Genomic DNA, 23,980 nt, shown 5'->3' with positions numbered 1-23,980 from the left:
CGGAAATGCAAATCAAAACTATAGTAAGAGATCATCTCACACCTGTCAGAATAGCCAGAATCGAAGACGAGAAGTAATAAGGATGTGCAGAAAAAGGAATCCTCATGCGCTGCTGGGAATGCAAACTGACACAGCCGCCGCGGAAAATAGGGAGGGCCCTCAAAAAGTTAAATATAGAAATACAATACGATCCAGTAATTCCACTACTGGGTACTTACCCTAAGAAAACAAAAACACCAGTTCAAATATATGCACCCCCATGTTCACTGCAACACACTGCAACACACAACAGTTAAGGTACAGAAGCAACTCAAGTGTCCCCATACACAGACGATAGATGGAGACGTAGTATACGTATACACAACGGAATCTCACTCAAGCCATAAAAACGAATGAGATCTTGCCATTTCCAACAGCATGGATGGACCTAGAGGGTATTATACCAAGTGAAGTAAGTCAGACAGAGAAAAACAAATACCATGTGACTCCACTTCTATATGAAATCTAAAAAGACCAGACAGACAAAACAGACCCATAAATACAGAGAACTGATGGTTGCCAGAGGTGCAGGGAGGTAGGGGGATGGGCAAAATGCGCCAAGGGGAGTGGGGGACAGAGGCTTCTGGTCAGGGCATGGTTGAGTCAGAGGGATGGAGAGTCTGGCACGGGAAGACAGCTGATGGTGTCGCACCAGCGCTGTACGGGGACAGCAACCACACTCGTGTGAGCGTGGCATCACGGAGCTGTCAAATCACCGTTCTGTACACCTGCAATTCCTGTAATGTCGTGTGTCGATACTGCAGTTACAACGAAGTAAAAGCTTCTCTTTTTATAGGTAAGTTCAAGTTTACTGAAACATTATGTATGGAAAAATGCACAAATCTTACCAATGAATTTTCATTCTGCTTCCCTCAGCCAAATGCAGGTCTTTCTCCATCTTCATCTGACTCCTTGTATCCACTTTCCTTAATTTTGTTCCCCTTCACACAGTTGCCGGTTGTGTTCCCCCAAGAAGGTATGTTGAGTCCCAATCCCCAGTATCTTAGAATACAACTTTATTTGGAAATGGGGTCTATGTAGATCTAATCCAGACAAGGCGAGGTCAGGGAGTGGCTAATCCAAACGTGACTGAGCTCCTTCCACAAAGGGGAACCTGGAGGCGGAGGGAAGAGGACGTGAAGATGGCCGCGCACTGACGGACTCAGACTGCAGCGATCTAGGTCCAGAAGCCAAGCAATGCCAAAGGTTGCAGACAATCTGTGAGACAATGAGTTTCTGCTTTTCGAAGCCACCAGTCCATGCTGCTTAGTTGCGGCAGCTCGTAGAAACATGGTGGAGTCATGGTCACTGTATATTTTAAACCTACTTTCTACTATAAATCTTTATTTCACCTGCGGTCCCCACCGGACTATGAGTTCCATGAGGAACCCTAAATTCCTTTTACTCTCTGCTGTGTCCCAGTGCTTAAGACAGCATGTGGCATGGGGGTCCCGTCAGTATTAGCTGCAATCCAGAGAAGATGCCGACATGTTACAGAATCAGACATATACATGGAGGAGAGGTAGAGCTATTCTTAGTCTCAAATAACAGAAAACAGGACTCAAGGTAGTTTGAGTAGATACAAATTTATTTTTTTACATAAAAGCCCAGCGGTCAGGAGTCCAGGACTGTGGCAGCACCTGATGTCCTAAGGACCCACATTCTATCCAGCTCTGGTGTTCACTTTGGCCCCGGTGGTCACAGAGGGCCTCTATACCTTTGGGGGTCACCTCCACATTCCAGCAGGAGGAGGGGGACAGAGCCACACCAGTTTCTCTCTGACCCTTTCTACTGAGAACCTCCTTGGCAGACTGCCTCCGGCATCTCAGCAGGCACAACTCTCCCGCGACCATCCAGCTAAGGCGCTGAAGATGTGGCTGAGCACTGAGCCCTCCCGCCACACAAGAGGAGGAGCTGAGGGAGCGGTATCCAGAGTGTCTGACTCGGTGGTGCTGTGGCTCCTTTGGAAGGATGAATGTCAAGAAATGTGTCGGGATAACTGGCTAGACAGAATGGGAAAACCAGGTCCCTACATCACACCCTACACAAAAGTTAATTTCATAATTACATACTAAATTTGAACAGCAAAATTTTTAAACCTTTGGGGGGAAAAAGTCTTTGGAAAAGAGTGAATGACATTAAAATGTAGACTGTATATCACATGACATCATTAGAAAAGGAAAAAGATAAGCATACTGAGCTGTTTCTAAAAGGACACAACCTAAGGACCATATGACAACTCCTACACAGCGACCAGAAAAAGGGAGCGGCAAAAAAAATCAAAAGACCATGGAGGAAATACAAATGGATTTTGATTTTGAAGATAACAAAAATCCTCAACCTGACTGGTAGAGAAATGCAAATTTAAACTTCTGCACTTATTGGACTGTCAGCAAGTACACACTGACAACAGCCAGTGTTAAGAAAGGGCCAGAGGCAATCTCTATCACCAGGTGGGAGAAGAATGGAATCAGCCCTCTTCAGAGAACAATGGGACATCGAGTAATCCTGGAATGCAACTAAATCTGCCCAGCAGTTCCTGTGCACTTGTGCCCGGTTGGAGACGTGCTCAAGAATGGTCAGAGGAGCATTCTCAGAGCCAAACACCTGGAAACCACCCAAACATCCAACAACAGCCAAAGGCAGAAACTGGAGTCCACTCAAGGCCCACCCTGAGCTACACGTAATGCAAAGATGCACAAACAATGTTGAATTTTAAGATCCAAGAATATATCTGTGTGCCATTTGTAACTTTTAAAATGCAAACTACTACTATGTATTTACGGATACATACCTCCACGATAACATTTTTAAGAAACACTTGAAAAAAAATCAGAACCTGCAGCAATTGCCTTCAAAAGGAGGGCTCATACTCAGGGCAGGGGGACAAGGAGGGATGCAAGTGTGTCAGCAACGCTTTATTTCTCCTTTTGCACAGCAAATACAAGGATACACATTCATATTTATCTTTTTTATGATGAAATAACTCCATTTTTAAATGCATGTGGCAAAAATTGTGGATTACAGCAGCATGATCCCGCATGTGTGAGAAAGCAGATGTGAGAGCACACATCGAACCTTCTAGGGAAGCACCTCCAGGTTTAAACTCTGAAAGGGATGCAAAGAAGACGCTGACAGTCAAGAAGAGACCACAACTACTTCAGTCTCTGCCTTCAAATCACTGGTCTTACACCTACTGATTCCCAAGCCTAGAACCTCACCCTAACCACCCAGCGTGGTTATTTCAAAGCGGTCCTTCCTGGGCCGCACCACACCCCCCACACCCGGCCACTCCGAAAACACTGTCCTTGCCCACACCCCATTGACTCCTCAAACCCAAACTAGAGAACACAGAGGCCGGACTTTCGTTCTCCAGGTGACTCCAATGTGCAACCAAGGGCCAGAGCCACATCGTCCAGGGTGCCACCATGCCTCATCATTCAGGAATTCAGGGAGGCCCTGAGGGGCCAGAATGAAAGGCCAAGTGTGGTGCGTGTGGTGCTGAGGATGGTGGCCGTAGCAGCTGTGGAGGCTTCCAGACCCCAGCCCTCAGGGTGGACACGACGCTACCCCTGGAGGAGGGAGAGGCACCGAGAGACAAAAGCCACCCAACCTAGTGGATTTCCGGTGTCCGAATAGATTAAGTGTTGTGGAGAGAGATGAGTTAGTATGTGTCACCTGCTCTGAACCATGCTTGGCATGTAGTAAGCACAAAGTTAGCTACTTCCCAAGTAAAGAAACAGTTTGGGGGAAAGTGAGCTCAGTAAAATATTTCAGTAAAGAATATCATGTTTACTCTTACAGCTTCATGAATGGGCTCCCAGCCCCATGAGAAGGAAATGCAGCTCAGACGTGTCTCACTGCGGTCTCGTAAACAATCTCTCGACGTCTGACCCACAAAGGACGTGTCCTACATGTGCAGAGAGCACATGGAGAAGAGAACGTGAATAGCTGCTCAACAAAGAGCTCAGGAGAGTGAAAGATTGACAGGAAAAGGAAGTTCTTCCTCCTCACTTCATCTACTTCTATCCACCTGCAAGAATCTAATCAAGAATATCAATTACAAAAAGCCTGGTTCCAACTGGAAGACAGGGTTGCTCTCGCTTTTAAGATGGAGACTCAAATGTGATGTAGGGAGATGCTGAAGATGGTTCTAGAATGGATGAGAACACACTGTTCTGTGGCAGAGTCAGCAGCATCCAAGAGCAGTCCGGAGAGCAGAGGCAGGCCATGGCCAGGACAGACCGATCCATGAGAGCTGCCAGATAAGGGTGCTTTCCCTCCAGCTTCTGGCTTTCTTCTACTCCCTCTGCCATCTTTCTCCCCTCGGAACACCCCAAAGGGAATAATGACCCTAGCCTGTCCTCCTGAGCCCATGAATCCCTTCCAGATCTTCCTGAAGCCCCCTTAGCCAGAGTTCCCTCGAGTTCACTTGCGCTTAGGTCACAGCCTCCATGTGGTACCCCACATTCTACCCTGGCTGGAGCCTTTCACCCAGAGGCTCAGGGCGCATGGGAGACAGCACAGGGCCGCATCCCCTCACTTGCTATGACACTTGGCAAGTTTCGCCTGACCTCCTGGAGCTGTGCTTCCCCACCTGGGAATGGGAGCATGGCACTGGCCTCCTGGGGCTGTGTGGCAGGGCCGAGGGGTGGAGGGTGAGAGCCATAAAGCACTGGCCACTTGGAAGTTACTTGAAGAAAAAGAGAAGCATGCCCCTTAGGACAGTTACACAGCTGAAGTTGGTTGTTTCACTTTATTTAGCAAATGGTCACCCTCTAAGCCCTACCAGATTGCTCCTCCAGCCTCACTCAAGGGTCTGCCTTGGAAGCAGCTCAGAGGGCAACTGGGAAGGCCCAGGTTCCCCAGTCAGTCTCCTCTTCCACCGACACATCCTGCAGAGAACAAAATCACTGCTCACGTCTTCAGGCACCCACCCTAATGTGGTTGAGGGGCCCTCCAGTGTCCAAGAGCCTGCCAGGGCCCAGCCCCAGGCACAGCTTCCTTCCTGCTCCAGAGATACTGGCGAGGGGCGAGGACCTCTGTCCCCAGCTGTGGGGGTGCCAAACCCTATTCCCTAGCCCTGCAGCCTGTCCTTGCTGGGCAAGAAGCAAAATGTACGAAAATACTTTTAATCATTTCTTTGAAACAGTTAAGAAATAAGGTTGTCTTATTTTTCTTTTACAATCCCAGTAAAAAAAAAAAAGTTCACATTAGTGCTGGGGCCCAAAACTAGGCCCTTCCCCGGAGCAGAGCACCGGCCACTCAGTAGAAACGCTTGTTCCGCTCCTGCCGCTTCTGAAACACTACGGCCCCAACCACGGCGCACACGATGATCCCAAGGAGCGCACAGAGCAGCAGCAGAAACACCCGCCACCCCGTCAGCGGTCCGCTGCGGAAGTTGCCGGTCGGGTCATCCACATTATCTGGGGGAGAAGAGAGAGGAGCTGCAGTGGCAAAGTGGAGGTGGCAGGCAGGCTCCCAGGAGATGGGGGAGTCAGAAGGGACGGAGCCGAGGGACAGGCCACAGCCAGCCCCACAGGGGAAGCTGTGGCCTGCTCACAGCCCTACCAGTGTGGGACAGGGGGATGGATAGAGGCAGAATCCCACTAGGACCTAGCTTCCCAAGGATCAAGGCCCCAGGAGCCTTCTGCTGCAAGAAGCTAGTGAAAGCTGGGGTTCCTGACCTCCCCAGGAGAGCCTGAGTCTGCACAGGGTAGGCCCAAGATCTGTGCTCACAAAACCCCACCCCAGCCCCGTGCAGTGGCCCAAGGCACCCCTCTGGAACAACACAGCTCTGGCCAAAGGCTGCCCTGACTCACACCTGGATGCTTTCCACGGCTCCTTGGGGGTCTCCCAAGCCCCCCGCCCCGTCCTTCTGCTCCAGCCACACTACTTCTCTGCCCGCTAACACCATCGACAATGCTGCCGGGAATGAGGCCCTGCCACATTAGGTACCTCCTGGAATTCCAACCACACCGGGACAGGGAACTCTTGATCTCCCTTTTATTGGAGGCTGACGGCAGGAACAATCTGTCAAGTTCATCAGTCTCTGGGGAAGGGACTCGGGTCTAGACTCAGGCCCTTCTGCCCTTTGCAGCCTGGGCCCTGTTCCTGCCACTTGGCCTCCCTCTGCAGCCACAACCCTCCACTCCTTACTGTGGGGGTTACTCGGGGCCTCCTCCCAGCCAGGCCTGAATGCTAGCCAGAAGCCAACTTACATCTTCCCCTCCCACACAACCTGAACAGGGCAGGGCCTGCTGACACGGTCTTAACACCAGCCTCTCTCCTCCTCTTGCCTCAGTCACTAAACTAAGCCCCAGGACAGCCCACAGCTAGGCACCGAGTGGAATTTCTGGAACCATCTGCTAAAGGAATGAAAAGAGCAACAAGTCTGCAAACTAGTTAATCCCTACGTGGCCAACCTCCTAGGACTGCTGGGTAGGTCAGAGCAGATCAGGTCTTCAAAAGCCCTCAGCAGCCAAAAACTCTTCAATCAAAGGTTGCAAAAACAGTGGTGTATGGCAGGGTCTGTTTAGCCCGAGATGTTTAAAAGTAATTTGAATCTTAAAACAGTGACGTCACGTAAAATGCTGCGTTCCACACTGGCTCCCACTCTACATGAAGACCTTGGGCTAGCCTGAGAGGCTCCTCGGGGCCCCAACCCCAACCCACAGGCACAACCTCAAGGTTCTTGGGGTGTATGTCCACACACACACAGGAGTTTCTCTTCAACCAGAACCCTTGCTCTGTGAAGACAAGCTGGTGGCTAATTAGTGCCAGGGGAAGAGTCTGGACCTTTGTGGCTTGGCAAAAACTTAAGGTCAAATTTTGGCTTTACTTGTTTCTAGCTGAGGAAAGCTGGAGGATCAGTTCCCCCAGTTCGGGGCAGGATCTCCCACCCAGGCAATTCACTGAGGCTACACACATATTGTATCAGAATGCCCTGCACACCACCAACACCAACAATCTGGCCCCTCTGTCTTTAATGCCCATCAACCCAGCACCAAGCACTGGCAGAAGCAGAGGCCAGGTGTTCTCACATTTGTTCATTAGCACTGATTGCTACTCTAAGACCCTAGGCCACAACCCAACCAGGTGAGAGCAAATAGACCACAGGCACTCAGCCCAGCTGGCCCCACCCCCACCCTGCATAAGGCTGCCCAAGCTGGGGTGAGCCTCAAGCATCTACCTTTGGGTGACTTGAGGAAATTAACGCTGGGCTCAATCTTGGTCCAGTCGATGTTCTCTTCATCAGGAGTGTGTTCTACCATCAGCTGGAACAGCTTCATGGAGATGATGTCATGATTGTCTGCAAGACCCAGAGTTAGCTTATTATAAGGGGTACAGAGCCTGCCTTAGGGCACATGGCCCATGCCCTTCCCCAGCTCCGGGCTGCTTCTCCAATCAGGGAAAGTGGCCAGGTCCCCTGGGGCAAACCCTGCTCCTGCCTCCTGAGGTGCCTGTTTTCTTTCCAGCGACCTCCAGCCATCCCCAGCAGGCAGTGTTCCAGAGGCTGTAATACCTCTAAAACATTAAGAAATCTGGGAGGAGGCAGAACAGACACACACAAAAAAACATGGGTTTTACACTGAGAATCAGCTGGGTCTAAATCCTGAGTCAGGTTCCTTGTTTGTAAATCTGGATGATACTCTCCACCTTGCCTGGTTATCATGGTAAGAAAATGAGATAGTGCATACAAAGCACAAGAAATTGCCCAGCAGATAGTATGTACCAGAAGAAAACCTGCATGTTATTCTATGGCTGTTTGAGAAGCCTGATCCTCCCGAGGGGCAGCGAGCAGCTGCCAGGCACTCCTGTCAGAGACCCAAGAACAAGATGCAGACAAACCACTCAGCTACCTGAGGGCTAGGCCCCAATTCCTGGGCAGTGACTGTCCCCGAGGAGACGTGAGAAAAGGTCGGGTCTAACAGTGTGGGCAGAAGAGAACCTCTGGGGTGCCTGGGTGGCTCAGTAGGTTAAGCCTCTGCCTTCGGCTCAGGTCATGATCTCAGGGTCCTGGGATCAAGTCCCAAATCGGGCTCTCTGCTCAGTGGGGAGCCTGCTTCCCTTCCTCTCTCTCTGCCTGCCTTTCCGCCTACCTATGATCTCTGTCAAATAAATAAAATCTTTAAAAAAAGAGAGAGAGAGAGAGAACCTCTGCTTGACACTAAGGGATCACCCCATTCTGAAATGGGGAGGTTCCAACCCGAGACAAGGGTGCTGGTCCCTTAAATCTAGTATCAATGCGGCTAATGAGCTGAACGTGAGGCAAAGCCTCATGCCAAGAACTCTGGAGACTGGAAAAGGGAGAGACTAAGGAACAGGGAGCTGGCAGTTGGGTCAGGCAGAGCCCTGTGGTACCTGCCAGTCCAGTGTGCATAGCCCCAGGGGCCCAGGGACAAGTCCTGACTCTCAGGTCTGACAGCAGTTCCCATCTGAGTTCTGCCCTTCCTAGGTCTGTGAACGTGGGGAGATCCCTTCACTCTCAAACTCCCCACGGTATCAGGTGTATAAAGAGAAAAGCGGGGCACCTGGGTGGCTCACTTGGTAAGCAACTGCCTTTAGCTCAGGTCATGATCCTGAAGCCCCAGAATCAAGTCCCACATCGGGCTCCCTGCTCAGCAGGGAGTCTGCTTCTCCTGCTGACTTCTCTCATACTCGCTCTCTCTCATTCTCAAATAAATAAATAAAATCTTTAAAAAAAAAAGGGAAAAGTGGCCACGCCATCATGTGACACTCGTGAGCGGCCTGCTGCAGAGGCTCGCACTCACACACCTCCGATGAATGGCCAGGCACTACTGTGTAGACAGCTATCTCTAGCAGTCTCCACTAGTGCCTTGCCAAACGGCCTCAGAGAGCATCCACTGCCACAGATCTGGCTTTGCTCCCAGAACCTTCTCCTGACATAGGCTGAAATATGATCAGGTGAAATTCCAGAGGGGGAAGACTGTGGTGGAATCCTAGATGAAACCAGACTGACAGCCAGCTGATAACTGACTGTCACGTTGTCCACCAGCAACTAATGATTCCCTGAAGCTGGGAAACAGGGGCAAAGGGACTTACTAGACGATTCTCCCCACTCTGGGGTATATAATTAAAATATCCATACCAAACACTTTTAATACCCCAAAGCAATGACTCTCTGGGGACCAAGTGGACCCAGGCATTTCTGTGAAGGGGAGGTTCCCAGATAGTGGCTGGATTACAGGCCCTGGAAAGGTCTATCCTGAGGATGAATAAGCCCTTTGTATGATTCTGTACACTGCTTCCCACTTTCGGTCAGGAGCAACTGGGCCTGGGCCTGGTGCCCTCTGAGGGCCCTAATGCCTTCTGAGTACCATAGCCAAAGGTCACTATCAAGTGTCACCCAGACCCAGTGGCCCAGCAAAGCCTGCACAGGCTGACAGCAGCCCAGTGCTTACAGAGCACACTGTAGGCCAAACAAGAGCCTTGACTTTATGAAACATACAGTTTGGTGAAAGGGACACATCAAATCCAAATTATATGGTAGATTCCAAGATAGTTAAATACTATGAAGAAAAATAAGTCCAAGAAAGGCAGTAAGGAGTGCAGAGAAGACTGTATTCATGTGCCATTTTAAATAAGGGAAGCAGGGGTGCGTGGCTGGCTCAGCTGGTAGAGCATGTGACTCTGGATCTTGGGGTTGTGAGGTCAGGCCCCACATTGGGTGTAAAGCTTACTTTAAAAATGTAAATAAAGGGCGCCTGGATGGCTCAGTGGGTTAAGCCTCTACCTTCGGTTCAGGTCATGATCTCAGGGTCCTGGGATTGAGTCCCGCATCGGGCTCCCTGCTCAGCAGGGAGCCTGCTTCCCGCCAGTCCCCCGCCGCCCGCCGCTCTCTGCCTGTCTGCCTGCCTACTTGTGATCTCTCTCTATGTCAAATAAATAAAATCTTTAAAAGTAAAAAAATAAATAACGGGAATCAGGGAAGGTCCAACTGAGGAAGTGACATCTGAGTAGGACCTGAAAGAGAGGAGGGTAAGGCACAGGAACAAAGGCCTGGCGTAGGGCGCTGGCATGTCTGAGGAAAAGCCGTGGGTGATGTCAGGGAGCAGGGAGCCATGAGTCACAGGTGATGGGGGGGAGGAGAGGCACTGGCACACAAGGCCCAGCAGACCACTACTAGGACAGTCAGTGGCCTTGACTCTGCAGGAGACACGAGCAGTGGTGAGATCTCACTCGAGCTTTTATGGAATCGTTCTGGCTGCTGAGCTGGGAGAGACTGTCGGGGGCTAGTGTGGAAGAAGAGGACCACATAGGCGGCTCATGCAGTCACCCAAGTGAGTGAAGACAATGGCCCGGACCTGCCAAGTAGTAATAGAGGGGAGAGAAGTGGTCCGCTGCACTGAGAAGACAAGGCCAGCAGGACTCGCCAAAGAATGAGAAGTGGCATGTAAGGGGGAAAAAAATGAGACTGGAATGACACCAAGGTTTTTTGGGCTGAACAACTAGAGTAACAGAGGGGTCATTTATGCCTCAGTGGCAAGATGTGGGCTTCAGCTGTGGGCATGTGAAGGCTAAAATGCCTGTTGGGAATCCACGTAGAGATGTTGGGCAGGCAGGTGGTTACATAGGTCTGGAAAGGTCTGAGATGGTGATGGAAAGATGGGACTCTGCAGCATCTGGATTCAAAGCCCTCTAGCTGCTCAAGAGCATGGAAGATAGCTGAGGGAGTGCTCATGCAGTAAGCCCCAGGTGTGCCAACATTCCCAGATGCTGGAAAGTGAAGGAAGAAATGCAGATACATGCAGACCCAAATGAAGGGAGTTCAAGAAGGAAAGTGATCAACTGCATCGCAAACCTCTGACAGACCAGCGAAAGGCAAGACTGAAGCTTAATGCCTTGCTCAGCCCACACACTCACCAGATAGGTCTCCCGTGCCAGCCGAGGCTCCGAAGTAGTAGCCTGTGGGCAGGCGCACTCCCGTGATGTCGATGCAGTTTTTCCACTCATTCTTGTCCTCTAGGTCAGTCATCACCTGCAGCCAGCCAGCAAGTTAAGTACACACCCAACTTGAGTGTGCTCAAGCCCAGCCACCTCCCTGAGCCCCTACAGACAGAGCTGGCCCTGGCCTGCCTGCTCACCGTCAGACGGCCCCGGGAGTAGCGCACAGCGAGGAAGGTATCATGATCGCGGTTCCGGAAGTCGGCCGTGCAGCCTGCCAGCTCGGTCCAGCGGCCATCTTTGCTATGGTCGTAGGACAGGGAGCCATTGTTCACCATCACCGAGATGTACGGGAACACACGCTGAGACCAAGACACCAGTTACTCCATGGCTAGCCCAACCTGTGGGAGGCAGTGGGGGCCCCAATCCCTGGAGGTCCCACTGTGCCAAGACCAGGGAGATGTCCTGGTCCCCAACCCTCCGGCCAACTGCCCGGCCCTTCCTGTCCTGTCAGAGGCAGAAGGCAGAGGCATACCTCTGTGGTCTCATCGTTGGGATATGTGTCCAAGAAGATGGCTAAGCCGTGGAAGTTGTCTTTGCTCCCAAACACAGGCCCTGGAATTAGAAGGAGATGCTCTCATAATGGGAGATATTGGAGTTGTCCCCTGGTACCTGAAGGACAAAGTAATACCAGTGCAGGTGTGGGAAAGAAAGGTTAATCTGAGGTCATTCACCCAGGGAAGGGAAGGATCTCTAAGGGAGGTGAGGTGTCAGGGGTGCAGCAGAGAAGACTCAAAATCTGAAACCAAAACTGTTGAGGGAACAGCACCTGGCCTTGTCACCTCTGTCAGGTGACAAGAGGGCAAGGACCCTTACAGAGGAAGCCCCATCTTCTAACCCAGGGGTCAGCAACTTTATGTCAAGGGACAGAGAGAAAACATTTTAGACTTTTAAGACATATATGGTCTCAGCCACATAGTCTTGTTTTTGCTATTTTAAAAATGGTAGAATGATGGGATGCCTGGGTGGCTCAGTCAGTTAAGGATGCAACTCTTTTTTTTTTTTTTTTTTTTTTAAAGATTTTATTTATTTATTTGACAGAGAGAAATCACAAGTAGGTGGAGAGGCAGGCAGAGAGAGAGAGAGGGAAGCAGGCTCTCCGCTGAGCAGAGAGCCCGATGCGGGACTCGATCCCAAGACTCTGAGATCATGACCTGAGCCGAAGGCAGCGGCTTAACCCACTGAGCCACCCAGGCGCCCCAAGGATGCAACTCTTGGAATCGGCCCAGGTCATGATCTCAGGATCCTGGGATTGAGCCTTGCATCAGATTCTGTGCTCAGCTCGGCTCCCTCTCGCTCTCCCTCTGCTCCTCCCCCTCTTTCACGCATGCTCATTCACATGCTCTAGCGCACACTCTAAAGTAAATAAATAAATTGGAAAAAAAAAAAAAGTCGAATGGTAAAATCTTTTCTTAGCTGGTGTACAACACCAGGCCACAATGGGGTGTAGCTGCTAGGATCCAGCTAGCCCTCTTCTTAAAGGGACACTTCCCAGAGCAGACTCAAAGAGGAGCAGTAGGACCCTAACCGGAGGGTACAGAATGCCCTCACCTAGATAAGTGCGTCCCTACCTGGCACAAGGCGGTCCCGGGTGTACCACAAGGCAATGCCATCTCCATGGAGATTCTTCTTCCCAGCACCATGGACTTTAAAGTGGACATGCATCTCCCAGTCCTTGAGGAAGCAGGGCTGCAGGGAAAGCAGAGAGAGCCGCTCAGAACTCGCCGGCTATCCTGCCAGCTAGAGGTGACCCAGCCAAGCCCGTCTCCTTCACTGAGACTGTCACTCCTTGGAACAGGGCCAGGCAGCAGAGTCACCAGTGACATTGACCAACAGACACCCGACCCCCTCGACATTCTCCACAGGAAGGGAGGGGGCTGCTGGGCCTCCCAGGTGGGGAGGAAGGGGCCACCCAGTGTCCCAGGGCTGCCCATCCTGGCCCTAGTCTTCTCTTCGGCCTGGCCACAGGTTCTCACTCTATGATTCACTTTCTTCAACACCAGCCAAACCAGCCATTTCCTCTCCATCCCCACTACTCCTGCCCCAAAATCTTGTAGAAGGATTACTACCCCTATTTGAGCCACATGTTTTACAAAACAGAAAACCCATTCAAAGACAAAATAACTTGTCCACAGCAGGTTACGATCACCCAGATCTGTCAGACTCAAACTGTTGCTGTGTCTTCTATACCTCCCATGACCTTCAGGCCTTTAACACAAAGTGCAGCAACTCTTTTCTGGTCTCCCACCTTACTGTCTTCCTTTCTAACCATGTTTCCAAACTGAGACACTCAAATCCAGGTATGGAGGACTCCAAACCCCAACCTCTTGGCCAGCACCCTTCCTGCCTCTTGCAGACCCAGTCCAGCTTCAGTGTGGGGACAGTGCCAGGGCTGGTGGGCTGGAAAGTTCATGCTCTGGGGTCTCTGGGCTGTTGTGATGTGAGAAAAGACAGATATTCCCTGGTATTCAGGAACACCAGCTTCAGAGCTGGGCACTGTCCACAATAAGGGGAACAGCCTAGCCTCACCCACCAGGAAGTTGCTGGTGAAAACTAAGGTGTTGACACACATACTTTGACAAGAATCCACATGGGGGAAGTCTACAGATGGGGATGCGAGCAAGTGTTTAAACAAAGGCCCATTAGAAAAGCAAACTAAAACACGATGTTGTTGACTTATCAGATTGGCAACTATTAAAGAGATCATTAATATCTGTGTAGAGGAGGACGAAAAGAAACACATGCTCTCAAACAACCAATGGGACTGTAGATGCTCCCATTTTCTTGGGGGCAGTCTGGTTGTTGCAGCTTTTTAACAGACCACAGCACATCCGTACGCCTTTATACTTGAAGATACCAAAGATATTAAGAGGAGAAAAGTAAGTTGACCAAGTTCAAATTTGTATACAGAGAGAAAATAAAAATGAAAGGAACATGGCCAACATTAATGATACGTGACTTTGAGAGGAGAACTACAAGACATGTTTACTTTCTGTATTTGAATTTTATATCATTAATATAATTTTTAAAACTCAAAAACAGAAAACTTTATATCCCCTCTTAGATGATCTGGCTGGGGCATTCACTGATTCATCAGACTTACTGTTCTGACTCTGGGAACCAAAAACCAAGATGAAGAATCCCAGTTTCAGCCCAGGAACACAGATGCCAGACACCTAACCAACAGCTGGCAAGCAGTGTGAAATCTCGGCCTTCCCAGTTCTTGGGAGTTCACTGGCTCTGTGGAAATCTGCAGATTCTAGAGGGGACAGCTGAGAGCAGAGGAGACCAACTCTCAGGAAAAAGACTGATGCCAAGTGTTACTGAGGGAGTGAAAGGCCTGGTGAACCACCCTTGCCTTGGGCTGAGACCACAAAGAAAACAACCCAAAAATGAGAGCAGGAAAACCCTGCCAGGGGCAGGAGCCCAGCTTGAGCCCTCTCATCCCTGAAAGTAGACTAGTGACTCACCCACACCTGAAATTGTTCAACAAACAATCTTACAAAATATAGTATCCAGCATACAATAAATAATCAGAAACACAAAAGACAAGTTATCAACCAAAACCAAAAGGGAGGGAGGGAGAGACAGGCTAATGGGAACTCCATATACTGGACTTTCAAATAACTAGCTCACTACTTCAAGGAGATAAAAGACAAAATTGAGAACTTTGGGAAATAAATTTTTAAAAAATCGCCTCACAAAAAAATTCCAGAACTAAAAGAATAACTGAAAACAGGTTCAACAACAGATTAAAAACAAAGAGAGAACCAGTGATCTCAAGGCCAGTCAGGTAGATAAAAATATCCAGGAGGGAGCACAGAGAACGAGTGGTAGATACAAAATTGTCAGTAAGAGACAGAGAAAGAATGATACGTATAACTGGAGTTTCAAGATAAAAGTGAGACAACAGGTCAAGGAATTTTTTTTTTTTAAGATTTTATTTATTTATTTGACAGAAATCACAAGTAGGCAGAGAGGCAGGCGGGGGGTGGGGGGAAGCAGGCTTCCTGCTGAGCAGAGAGCCTGATGCAGGGCTCAATCCCAGGACCCGAGCTGAAGGCAGAGGCTTAAATCACTGAGCCAACCAGGTGCCTCAAAGGAGTATTTAAAGAGATGTCCACGTACTAACTAAAACTGATTCAAAGACATTACACCACAAATCTAAAATCTTACAAACCAAAGGAGACAAATAAAAATAAAACCATACCTAGGAACATCAAAAAGGGAGAGAGGGTGGGAGGGAGGGAGAAAAAGAAGTCTTAAAAAGCAAGAGGGGGGCACACAAGATTATCTTCAAAGGAACAATTAGTCTGATACTGGGATTCTCAACAGAAACACTGGGAGCAAGAAAACAATAGTTTGAAACATTTGGGAGTTAAAAGAAAATGACATAGGATTCTATACTTAGCAAATGTTATCCTGCAAGAATGAAGGTGAAATTAAGACATTTTTAGATAAACAGAAACATTAAAACTGTCTTTCATTCATCAGAAAGAAGGAAAATTATCCAGAACCAGAGATCATGACCTGAGCCAAAAACAGGCTTAATCCACTGAGCCACCCAGGTGCCCCGCAGGCAAAGAACTTTCAACCTAGCAGAAGACTAAAAATGGAACAAAACTTAAGCAACCCGACACAACTGGTAAGAAAAATGAACAGAGAATGAGCAGTACAAATAGAAAATAAATAATAGGAAGGTAAACAAAACCAAAATCCAAGCGCCTGGGTGGCTCAGTCAGTTGGGCATCCAACTCTTGGATTGTGGTCTCAGGGTGATGAGATACAGCCCCGTGTCAGGCAGTGTGCTCAGTGTGGGGTCTGCCTAAGAGTCTCTCTCCCTCTCCCTCTGCCCTTCCTCCTTTCTCTAGATAAATAAATCTTTTAAAAAATCGGTAATTAACCTAAATGTAGATGGCTACATGCTGATAAGGCTACATAAGATCTCTATTATTTTTTACAACTGTATGTGAATTGGCGTGCCTTGGTGGCTCAGGCGGTTGAGCGTCTGCCTTTGGTTCAGGTGATGATCCCAGGATCCTGGAATGGAGTCCCACATCACAATCCCTGCTCAGAGGGGAGTCTGCTTTTCCCTCTCCCACTGCCCCCTGCTCATGTGCTCTCCCTTTCTCTCCAATAAATAAAAGCTTTAAAACAAAAAGCCTCTATGTGAATTCTCAAAATAAGTTTAATTTTAAATAATAAATAAAGGATCAAAAACAAACTTAAGAGCTAAAACTATAAATCTCTTAGAAGAAAACACAGGGTCACAACATTGGATTTAACAAATTTCTTGAATAAGACACCAAAAACAAAAAAATAAAGTGAATTTCATCAAAATTAAGTTCTTGCACATCAAAAACATTGAGAGAGTAAAAAGACAAACCACAAAATGGGAGAAAGTATTTCGAAATCATGTATGTAAAAAAGGAGCAGTGTCTCCAGAATATACAGAGAGCTCTCAAAGTTCAACAATTAAAAAAAAAAAAAAAAAAAAAAAAAAAAATTTTTTTTTTCAAAATAAGCAAAGGACTTGACTACACATTTCTCCAAGGAAGAAAATAAACAAATGGCCATTATACACATGAAAAATGCTCAGTGTCACTAAGTTATTAGAGAAATGCAGACCAAAACCACAAGATATTGCCTCACACCCATTAGGATGGTTGGCTATCATCAAAAAACAAAAAACAAACAAATAAAAAAAAAACACCAGAAAATAACAAGTGTTGGCAGGGCATCTGGCTGGCTCCATAGCTGTAGCCTGCTATACTTGATCTCCAGATCATTATTTCAAGGCCCACACTGGGTGTAGAGATTACTTAAATAAATGAATAAACTGTAAAAAAAATAAAATTTAAATGATTTTTTTAAAAAAAGCAGGGAACACAATCCTATAGGGTGGCTCAGTGGGTTAAGCCTCTGCCTTCAGGTCAGGTTATGGTCTCAGGGTCCTGGGATCGAGCCCCACGTTGGATTCCCTGCTTGGTAGGGAGTCTGTTTCTCCCTTTTCCCCCTGCTTGTGCTCTCTTTCTCTCTCAAATAAATAATTTTTAAGGATTTTATTTGACATAGAGAGAGAGAGAGAGAAACACAAGCAGGGGGAGTGGTAGGCAGAGGGAGAGGGTTAAGGTGGTAAATTTTATGTTATGTACATTTACCATAATAAAAAATATTTGTGGAATTTTCTTTTCCATATGTGCAGATACATAAATACAATAACTAAATAATTTTTGCAGAGAGCCATTACATTTTTCAACCCTATTTAAATGCCAATGAGAATCCTACTAAAGACAAGGTTTTCAAAAATTAAAGGATTTAAAAGTTTAAAAAAAAAAGGTTAAAATGACAAATTTTGTTATGTGTATTTTACAATAAAAATAAACCAATAATCCCCCAAATGCCTAATTACATGCCTTTTACAAGACACAACTCTAAAACAAAGAAATGGAAATGGAAAAGGACAGAAAAAGATACAGCATGCAAATGCTAACCGAAAGCAAGCTTGTACAGCTATACCAATAACAAAGTTTACAAGGGGACTTTTTAATGAAAAAAGGATTTCTTTCTTTTTTTTTTTTTTTAAAGGTTTTATTCATTTATTTGACAGAGAGAAAGATCACAAGTAGGTGGAGAGGCAGGCACAAAGAGTGGAGGAAGCAGGCTCCCCACCGAGCAGAGAGCCCGATGTGGGGCTCGATCCCAGGACCCTGACATCATGACCTGAGCTGAAAGCAGAAGCTTAACCCACTGAGCCACCCAAGTGCCCCGACAAAAGGATTTCTTAATGAACAAAAAATTTCATTTACCAGGAAAATTCTGGCCTCAAAATCTATCAAGCAGAAACTGACAGAATTACAAAAATAAAAACAAATCCACAAAGCAATTTACACACCTCTCTCAGTAATTGATAAAAACAAGCAAAAATGTCAGGAAGAATACAAATACTTGAACCCAATCAGCAAACGTGAACAAAGACCTAAAAGGCACAATGTACTCAAATAGCTGAGAATCTACATTCTTTGCAAACACACACAGAAAATTTTCCAAAAACCTGACCCTTTGCAAGACTCAACAGACTTCCAAGGACGGAAATAATAGATTGTGTTCTTTGACCAATCTCAATAAACTCAAATGACCAAATCTCAATAAACTCAAACTAGATATTAATGATGACTTAATTTTTTAGGAACTAGAAAAGCTTTTATGTTTGAAAAAAAAAGTTAAACATATCTCACCTCTACAAAAGTCAGCCCAGAAACCAGATTTCAAATGGTCTCTTTGGTGCCCAGGAGTTTTCTGCATCTGAGAACAATGTATTGAAATAAAACCCCAAGGGGGTATAAGGGGTGACTCCAAGCAGAAGGGCAACTGCAGGGAGATGGGAAAGGAACATCTACTCTCCTGCCCCTGGTATGGTTTATAGGGAGAGGAGTTTCCGGAAAGGGTACACACAGAAGTTGAAACCTAGAAACTGAATCCTACATGACCAGTCTCTGCATACAGCAAACTGAAGACTGCAAATCGGTGGGGGGAGACACCAACATAGAGACACTATATAGCCTCTGAAGGATTTTAAGCAGGTTCAGGTAAGGTACCAGCTGGAACTGATTTAGAAGCTGCTTTTGGACACAGAGAGTGACATGGTCATGCTTTTCCATCCTCACCGCAAAGCTGAGCTGGCTGGGGCGCTCAGTAATCTGAATGCCCTGGCCCTCCCTGGGGCCAACTAAATCAGAATCACCTGGCTACAGGTGATTTCCATGCCTTTGCTCACAAGTGGGAGGCAGAGCTAATCAAAGAGTCAGCTGATACATCATGAAACATTTGATGAGAATCACTACATGATTTGGGGTTTGTAAACCTAAGGAAGTTGAAAATGTCAAGTAACTCTGCTATAACAAAACTCCCTCCATCCTCATCCACTATTTAAGTGAACAGATTCCCAGCACTCACATCTACAAAAACAAAAAGCAGAAATGGTGCTGAGGCCAATCTTACTCTGACAATAACAACCATCCAGACAGAGACACACTTCAACAAATTTCTACTTCTACGATAATTATCCAAAAATTGTGTGATGCATTTATTTTGACCAAATGTGTATTAAATACTAAAACTTAGTTTTAGTACCCAAATACTAAAACTTAGCTTTAAGGTCCCACCAAAGTTAAAAGGTTTACATTATTACACTTATTTTAGTTGGAAAGGAATGAGACACGCTAATCAGTAAGAGATTTTCAGCATTAAATACACTGCACAGAACAAAATTCTATGTGGGATGAAATGAAAATACAAATTCAATAAAGAAAAAACCTGATGTATAATTTGGGCTGATTCACAGCATTTAAAACATACAGTGAATATCAAATGGAAATATTTGGATTCCACTGAATACAATTAAGGGTACTGAACAGTTTCATTTTAAAATTTTTTTTATTTTTTAATTTTATTTATTTATTTGAGAGAGAGACAGTGAGAGAGAACATGAGCGAGGAGAAGGTCAGAGAGAGAAGCAGACTCCCCATGGAGCTGGGAGCCCAATGTGGGACTCGATCCCGGGACTCCAGGATCATGACCTGAGCCGAAGGCAGTCGTCCAACTGAGCCACCCAGGCACCCCAACAGTTTCATTTTAAAATGGCAGTATTTAGGGGCACCTGGGTGCTCAGTCAATTGAGCATCCCACTCTTGATTTTGGGTCTCAGCTCAGGTCATGATTTCCATGATCTCACACCCACTCCGTTCATTCCGCTCAGAGTCTGCTGCAGATTCTCTCCCTACCCCCCAACCAGGGATCATGCTCTCTCCCCCAGTACATACATAGGTACATAAAATCCTTAAAAATAAATAAATAAATAAAATGGCAATATTTAAAATATACTGGAAACTGGGGCACCCGGGTGGCTCAGTTGGTTAAGCGGCTGCCTTCAGCTCGGGTCATGATTCCAGGGTCCTGGGATCGAGCCCTGCATCAGGCTCTCAGCAGAGAGCCTGCTTCTCTCTCTCCCCCCTCCCTGCCGCTTTGCTTACTTGTGCTCTCTCTCTAGCTGTCAAATAAACAAAATATTTAAAAATAATAATAAAATAAAATATACTGGAAACTACATAAATGTAAGAAAAGCAGTTCTGGATATCAACTTCTAAAAAGCGTAAGAGGATATATACTTTCGGACAGTACATCAGCCACAAAAGCTTAAATACTACTCTTTAGCCCACACAAGGCTCCCCAGGATGGGCCCAATCAGCCCCTTGGGCTTCCCTCTGTCCTGTGCTCCAGCCATCGGACTCTTGGGAGTTCCAGTCACCTTGGGGCCACTCCCTGGTCTGGACCACTCCACCCCCAAACCAGCAGAAGCTATGTTTTCTCTTCTTGGGACCACAGCAGGTGCTTATGAGTATTTGGCTAATCCAGGTCCCTTCCCAGATGAGGGAGACAAAGAAACATCCAGAAAGCACCTCTCCAGTAAAGGAAAGTTCTTGGGAAACAACAGGCAGAAAGTTCTAAGCATTCCAAGTAATTTCTTTCAAGAATTACAGGAACCACTCCAACTCTTTCAAGAATATCTGTGAGGCTAAATAGGAAAGTCCCTAGAAGTGAATGGAGACGTGGGGGAAGGAAGAGAATTATATTCCAGACTGAAAATTTGATGAAGTTAAGTGCAGAACTCTCTCAGCCCTGTGACATCACCAAGCCACTGACAATACCAACCAACAGTTACCTACAACCATAAGTAAGTTACTTGTAGCTGAACCAATTTCAAAAAGTTCCAGCACTATTTGTACCTTACTTAAAAAAATAAAAATTAATGACATACTGAACTCACTCCCATAAACAATGTAACACATTATAATTTTTAAAAATTATCTGAAAACCCTAAGACAGAATAATGACAGGATGTGACGCGGGGGAGACAGAGTACTTAATGAAATACTGAGTGGGTGGCACTCAAGCTGAGCCATACCAAACGAGAAAGAAGCAGGCAGGCATCAAGAACCAGGAGGCAGTGTCCCAGACACAGGGAACAACAAGTGCAAAGGTCCGGAGGCAAGAAGGCAGCCAGAGAGGCTGTATAAAATTACCAGTATAAATGGAGATGCCAAGCACCAGGAGCCAGACTGTGTAGACATAATATCTGTTTATGACCTTCAGAGAAGACCCCAGGCTATGAGGATCAGAGTGAAAGCTGAAGAAAGTAACCCAAATGCCCCTCGCAGAAAGGAGAGGAGGAGCAGAAGGGACAGGCAGATGGACAAGGACAGTGTGGGCTCCTAGAACTAAATGGGGAAGCCATTCAGAATGGACCAAAGAACAGGGTGATGAAGAAAACTAGGACAATGGCCAACAGCTTAGGCCTATGGGAAGAAGTGGAATCAGGCACGCTGGGGTAAGAACAGCTTCCAGCCCAAGCGGTGACCAAGCCCCAAATTAGTCCCCTTTCGCCCCTTTCCTGACTTAGACTTCCTCAGTGTGGAGTCTGCATAGCAACTTATTTTGGCCACTGGTCACATATGACATGCCAGTGACACCGGAGGTTCCCTAACCTCTAGACTGAAGGTCACAAAAATCAAAAGTGCCCACAAGTCCAGCTCCTCTATTATCAGTGATGACAAGACCCTCAGTAAAGCACTGGGGAAGTGGACTAAGTCCGCAAGTATTTCTACGGGATTCCTCCATTGTACAGGGGGAGCAAGGGGGGCATGTGTTGCAAGTGAATTGCTGGGCTTCGATATCAGACAGATCAGACTTTAAATACTGATTATACCATTCAATGTCTGTGTTAGCTCTGCATAAAGCCGTGACAACCAACTACTCTGAAACAGCCTGTTTGAGAATTAAATGCAATAAGGCTATTTAATTAAGGTCAGTGGCTAACACACACAAAATACCCAATAAGGATTCCATATGTTCCACTTATCCCACTATTAAGAGTTGAATTCAGACAGCTATGAGCTCCACTGCTTACTAGCTATGTGACTTTGAGTCAGGCACTTTCAACGGAGTCTTAGCTTCGTCAGTAAAACGGAGATAACATCACTTAATTCACCTGGCTTTCCAAGAAACTAGATGAGAAAGGTGTCAAGTGTCAGGCACAGCTCCCCACACAGTTAACTTCAGCAGTCATTCACAGTAACTTCAAGAGTCAAGATGAGGCTACCTTGTGGGGGGTAGGGGATCACAAGCCTTCAAACCAAGCTCAGGTCTGGGGTGTTGCGGAGACTGGAAGTAGTAGCTTACTTAAGGATACACCTAGCGTCCTGGGAGTCACTCACCTGGTGGTTCCAGATAGAGCCCTCTTTGCTTCGCTCATCCGGAGTCAAACGCACGTACTGGCTCGTGAGTATAGTGCTGCCTTGGAAGTCCCAGAGGGGCATGGAGCTGGAACCGACCCCTGTGGGGAAAGAGGGGTGTAGATAGGTGCGTAAGAGGCCATGACAGCAATGGCCTTGCCAGAGGCAGAAAACCCACAGAGCTGCTTTGTTCAGGAGAAAGGAAACCCCTTTAACCAACCCTATTCAGCCTCGCCCTCACCCTGCACTCATTCCCGCCCCAGGCCTCACCTTGGTAGGGCTTGATAAGCGAATGCTCCCGCTTGAGGTGTTCACTGTTGCCGTCAGTTATATCCGCAACAACGGGCCCCAGCAACAGGAGGAGAAGTAGAGGTGTAGTGGGGCCAGGGCCGGGGCCGGGAAGCCCAGGCCTCCCCGGGCACCGCCGGCCCCAGCCCCAGCGCCAAATCCAGTCTTCCGCCGCCATTCTCCGGTCCTCTGGCCCACTTCCGCCCTAGGACTTCCGCCTTCCGGGTGTCCCACCTCATGTCTCCGGCGGGAAACCCTTCAACCCTAATGTCACCGGGAAGTTAAAAAAAAGCAAAGCCTCGCAGCCGAAAAGAAGACGGCTTTATTTGCCGAGCAGGCCCCCAACCTGGCCAAATGCCGTTCCATCTCCTTGGCGGCTCCAAGGAACCTGTCCGCCAGCCTCAGCAATGGGTTTCTAGGAGCGACAAGAGCCGCAACCAATCGTGGAACAGCACGTTTGGCTTGTAAGCCAATGAGGAACAGAGGGATAGTAGGACTCGGGGCAGCACGAGGGGCGTGTGCGAAGCGAGGCATGCTGGAACTTGTAGTTTGGGGGAGTTCGCGCGGGCTGGGCCGAGGAAGAACGAGCTTGGCCACCAGCCGGTGATCGCATCTCTGGAGTAACATTTCCCAGTCCTGGGGGGAAAGAACTCAGAATGGAAGGAGGAAGCCCGAATTCCAGCTCCCTCGCTCCCTCGTACTCACTGGGTGGCTCTGGCTACCCAGTCTTAAAGGTTTCTGGCCCCACCTCTCTCCTAGCACCAGGCCTTTGGAGACGTAGAATTCTCAGTTGCGGGCGTCTACTCCTTCCAACTCGGGTGGCCCAGTAGGGTTTAAGCCAGAGGAGTGGACCCGGATCCTGTCCCGGACTCCTGAGACGGTTGCTACCCACCCGGATCCAAATCACTTTAGTGCCCGCCCGCTGCAGCTGGAAGGGGCCATGAATGGTCCAGAAAAGCCACCTGTGGACCAGAGGTCAAAAACTGCTGGCACACAGCTGGGGGGTAGAGCTCTGTTTTACCTGTTCATGCTGTTTCAATACAATGATTTAAATATCGATTTCATTTCATTTATTTTTAAAAATTTTATTTATTTACCTGACAGAGATCACAAGTAGGCAGAGAGGCAGGGAGAGAGAAAGGAGAAAGCAGGCTCCCCGTGGATCAGAGAACCTGAGGAGGGGCTCCATCCCAGGACTCTGGGATCATGACCCAAGCCGAAGGCAGAGGCATTAAACCACTGAGCCACCCAGGCGCCCATCGGTGTTTCTAAATCGACAGACTTAACATCAGAAATCCAAATTTCCGGCTTTTCAGGAAAATCTGGAGATCCAACCACACTACGCCCATGTGGCCTTACAAAGCCCTTCCTCTTTGGAGCTAGCCTTCCCACAG

General features: G+C 47.6%; 1 protein-coding gene across 1 annotated transcript; it reads right to left on the bottom strand.

Moving 5' to 3' along the window:
• Positions 1-1,609: 1,609 nt before the first annotated feature.
• On the bottom strand, positions 1,610-23,003 carry LMAN2 (lectin, mannose binding 2). Its single transcript, XM_082723103.1, has 8 exons — positions 22,569-23,003; positions 22,281-22,399; positions 12,579-12,696; positions 11,483-11,562; positions 11,148-11,309; positions 10,927-11,041; positions 7,232-7,351; positions 1,610-5,465 (listed from the first exon to the last, which is right to left on the bottom strand). The coding sequence occupies exons 1-8, from the start codon at positions 22,762-22,764 to the stop codon at positions 5,305-5,307; spliced, it is 1,071 nt and encodes a 356-aa protein (XP_082579229.1). The 5' UTR covers positions 22,765-23,003; the 3' UTR covers positions 1,610-5,304.
• Between the last annotated feature and the right edge of the window lie 977 nt (positions 23,004-23,980).

This window comes from Mustela nivalis (genome assembly GCF_964662115.1).
Source record: "Mustela nivalis genome assembly, chromosome: 3".
In the NCBI taxonomy this organism is placed as follows: domain Eukaryota; kingdom Metazoa; phylum Chordata; class Mammalia; order Carnivora; family Mustelidae; genus Mustela; species Mustela nivalis.
Note: the sequence above shows the minus strand (reverse complement) of the source record. Positions and strands in the feature narration are given on the sequence as shown.

What these genes read in the sequence shown, in the direction of transcription:
- LMAN2 (XM_082723103.1), bottom strand. Translation starts at nt 22,764, where the DNA reads ATGGCGGCGGAAGACTGGATTTGGCGCTGGGGCTGGGGCCGGCGGTGC. An exon ending in GCTCTATCTGGAACCACCAG is followed by an intron (nt 12,697 to 22,280) that starts GTGAGTGACTCC and finishes CTTTCCCTGCAG; the next exon opens with CCCTGCTTCCTCAAGGACTG. An exon ending in TTTCCTCAAGTCACCCAAAG is followed by an intron (nt 5,466 to 7,231) that starts GTAGATGCTTGA and finishes CTTCTCCCCCAG; the next exon opens with ATAATGTGGATGACCCGACC.